The sequence below is a fragment of the Mandrillus leucophaeus genome, unplaced genomic scaffold (genome assembly GCF_000951045.1).
Source record: "Mandrillus leucophaeus isolate KB7577 unplaced genomic scaffold, Mleu.le_1.0 Scaffold72, whole genome shotgun sequence".
Classification (NCBI taxonomy): domain Eukaryota; kingdom Metazoa; phylum Chordata; class Mammalia; order Primates; family Cercopithecidae; genus Mandrillus; species Mandrillus leucophaeus.
Window position 1 is genome coordinate 2,991,530 of NW_012107808.1, and position 3,730 is coordinate 2,995,259.

General features: G+C 51.9%; 1 protein-coding gene across 1 annotated transcript in view; it reads left to right on the top strand.

Moving 5' to 3' along the window:
- The first annotated feature begins 481 nt into the window (after window positions 1-481).
- Window positions 482-3,730, top strand: part of PDIA6 (protein disulfide isomerase family A, member 6) — a 51,285-nt gene continuing 48,036 nt past the window's right edge. The window contains exons 1-2 of the mRNA XM_011965286.1: window positions 482-940; window positions 2,527-2,534. Of these exons, the coding sequence (XP_011820676.1) occupies window positions 859-940; window positions 2,527-2,534 (90 nt within the window). The 5' untranslated portion in view covers window positions 482-858. The remainder of the gene's footprint in view (window positions 941-2,526; window positions 2,535-3,730) is intronic.

Below are 3,730 nucleotides of genomic sequence, written 5' to 3' on the forward strand. Positions count from 1 at the left end.
TTGCCCCCAGCTCGTGGGCAGGGTCCCTCTGAAGCTGTTACCCTCATTACTAGAATGCAGGTCACAGGGTGATTTGTGTTGTCCACAGGTGCGTGCCTGGCACCTAGAACACACATTCAAACAGTCAGTAAATGTTTGTTGAGGGTCATATGAATGAATGAAGGATGCGCCCAACACCAGCCTTTTAGCCAACATTCTCTCATCACGAGAATTTTCTAGGGGCTCAGACACCAGTCCCTGGGTCCCTCCAATTCCAAAGACACACTCAGCTATCCAGACGGTTCCCTCAAATGCCTCCCCCAGACTTGGGAGAGACTAGTACACAGGCAGCCTCTCCGGAGCAGTCCCTGCACCAGCCTCCTCAAGTTCCCCAAACTCTCACGCTGCCTGATTCTCCTGGAATGGGTGAGGGCCCACGCTGGCAGAGCAGCTCGCAGCCGCCCCTGCAGAGATGGGCTATCTGACACCTTGTGCTTTCTTCAGAACCCCTTAGGGCCTCAGCTGAAGCTCAGACAGAGTGCGCGTGCGCACGTACACACACACACACACACACACACACACACACATCTAATTTTCAACACACTTGCACAAATATAGAAACATCATGGGGAAAAATGCAAAATACCTATGATTTCTGAGACAAGATCCGAGATGTCAAAGATATTCCCTGCTTATTCTGCTCATGCCCGGGCTCCCCTGCCCACCCCCAGTGCATTTATGTGATATCATGAAAAAGCAGCAGGGGTGGCATGAACTTGCACACCAGGCTGCCCAGGCTTGAGACCCAGCTCTGCCACCCAGAAGCCGGGAGCCCCTGAACAAGCAGCAATTCTGCGCCTGGGCTTTCCTGACTGCAAAATGAGGATAATCACAGCCCCTGCCTCCAAAGTGTCCCGAGGATCAAATGAGTTCATGATACTCGTACGGCGCTCGGATCGTGGTAAGTGTGCTGCATAAGTGCTCCTTAAATCACCATCTGGAGTTTCCATACCAATCTCTCCCTGGCTTCATCTTATTTTTTTTCTCCCCCTCATTTTTATTCCTCTCTGATTTCCTCATGTATGTTTTTTAATCTTGTCATATTGAGTGCATCTCTGCAAACTGCTTCTAATACTTCAGGGAACTAAATGCTGTGTTTCGTGCTCTCTTTTCCCCGTCACCTCCTGGAATATGTAGTAAGTCTTTGTGAGGATGTCAGCCCCTCCCCGCTGGGCTGGGGGTGTCCTGGGTAAGGGGGCTATGCCCACCATGGGAGCAGCACACAGGCCCAGCTTGCTGGGGGCCACACTCATGGGAAACAGAGAGGGGTGACAGTGAGAATAGAGGCAGGACAGAGCCAGCTCCTTGATCCTGCTGCCCCTGGAAGCTTCTCCTCCCAGCATCAAGCACAGGCAGATTTGGGGTTCTGTTGTCTAAGAGAGGTGGGATTTCCTTGCTGTAAGTGGGACAAGTATCATCACTATTAACCATCATGAATGAGAATGAAACAGAATGAGAAGACAAAAAGCCAGAAAGATGTTCTCATTCCTCTGTGCTCACACAGCTCATCAGAGAGGGTTGAGGCGTGGGACCCCACGTTCTAACCCCAAGGAGTCCCTATAACCCTGTCTGCTACACTGAGACACAGGTCCCTTCCTGCTCACGTGAAGTAAGCCATCTATTTTTTTTTAATCCCCATAGAACACAAGTGGCAATGAAAAGACACAATATGAAGAAAAGAAAAATATAAAGAAAACATTAAGTAGATCAGTGGTTGCCAGGGGCTAAGGGAAGGGAAAATTGGTACAGGTTTCTTTTTGAGGTCATTGATGAAGAGTTCTGGAACTGCTGGTGGGGTTACACAAATTTGTGAATGTACTAAAAACAACCAAATTGGACAATTTAAAAGAGTGAATTTTATGGCATGCGAATGATCTCTTAATTAAAAAAAAAAGCCTATAAAAGTTTCATTTACAACCACAGAAGGCCAGGCGCAGTGGTTCATGCCTTTAATCCCAGCACTTTGGGAGGCCATAGTGGGCTGACTGCTTGAGCTCAGGAATTCAAGACCAGCCTGGGCAACATTGTGAGACCCTGACTCTAAAAATAGATACATACATAAATAAATAATAAAATAACACCACAGAGCCCGACCCCAGACTCATCCTAGACGAGTATGCTCCAGGCCTGACATTGCCAGTGTCTGCAGCGGGCCGTCATAGGACCTGAGTGTACCTTAAGGGAGTGTGGGATCTGTGGTTGAATTTCAGGAAGATTCAGCTTGTATTTCCTACATGGGAAAGCCCCTCGGAAAAGTAGGGGTTGATCCCCCTGCCCCTTCATCACTGATGGTGGCACCCCCACGGGCACGTAGTCTGGCCAATGGGATCATCTCGGGCACCAACTTACTCCATGGTCTGAAACCTTTTTTTTTTTCTTTTCCTGAGACAGAGTCTTGCCCTGTTGCCCGGGCTGGAGTGCAGTGTGACTTCGTCTTGGCTCACTACAAACTCTGCTTCCCGGGTTCAAGTGATTCTCTAGCCTCAGCCTCCCCAGTAGCTGGGATTACAGGCACTCGCCACTGCGCCCAGCTAATTATTGCATTGTTAGTAGAGACAGGATTTCACCATGTTGCCCAGGCAGGTCTTGAACTCCCGACCTCAAATGATCCGCCCGCCTCGGTCTCCTAAAGTGCTGGGATTACAGGCGTGAGCCACCGCGCCGGGCCCGGTCTCTAAGCATTGTCACTTCATAGGATCCCCTGGCAGCCCCATGAGGGAGACAGGGCCACAGTCACTGACCCTATTTGGCAGCTGAGTGAAGGTGGAGCTCAGAGGTGGAGCCTAAACCCAGGCTGGACGCACACCAGTTTCCTCGTGGGTCGGAGATGTCTGCTTTACTTTTATGAAAACATCGTCCCGATCTCGCACACCTAAAGCTGTGTATCTGAGTGCGCCGGGCCGACTGCCTGGTACCCACCTGCCTTCAGGCCTCCAGCTCTTGCCTGCAGCGACCCCTGGTGGGCGCACCGGCCTCGTCACCTCCAGGCTGGGAACTCCCTTCCCGGGAGGCCGCACCTGGAAGGAATACGCCCCGGATACGGCTGGTTGATGGAAACGGAACCCGGCTGGCTCACTGCCAGCGGCCTGGTCAAGAACGCCGGCTCCGGAGCCCGACTGCCGGGGGTATCCGCCCACCTCACCCACCTGCCAGCCCTGTGTCCCTGGAGTTCCCAGCCTTTCTACCATCTCAGGCCTGGGATGGAAACAGCACTTCCTGCAGATGGCTTGGGAGGCCTGGAAGGACGGTTCAGGTAAAGTGCACCGCCCAGTGCCACAGTATGCACACAGGTGCTGGTGCTGCTCCTCGCTGTGGACCCGCCCCACGTGTTCATGCTCATCAACCCACTATGAAATTAGTTCACTCTAGGCCAGGCACAGTGGCTTATGCCTGTAATCCCAGCACTTTGGGAGGCCGAGGCAGGTGGATCGCTTGAGGTCAGGAGTTTGAGACCAGCCTGGCCAACATGGTGAAGCCCTGTCTCTACTAAAAATACAAAAAATTAGACGGGCGTGGTGGTGCGTGCCTATAACCCCAGCTACTCAGGAGGCTGAAGCAAGAGAATCTCTTGAATTTGGGAGGCGGAGGTTAGAGTGAGCTAAGATCACACCACTGCACTCCATCCTGGGCAACAGAGCAGACTCTGTCAAAAGAAAGAAAGAAAAGGAAGGAAGGGAGGGAGGAAGGAAGG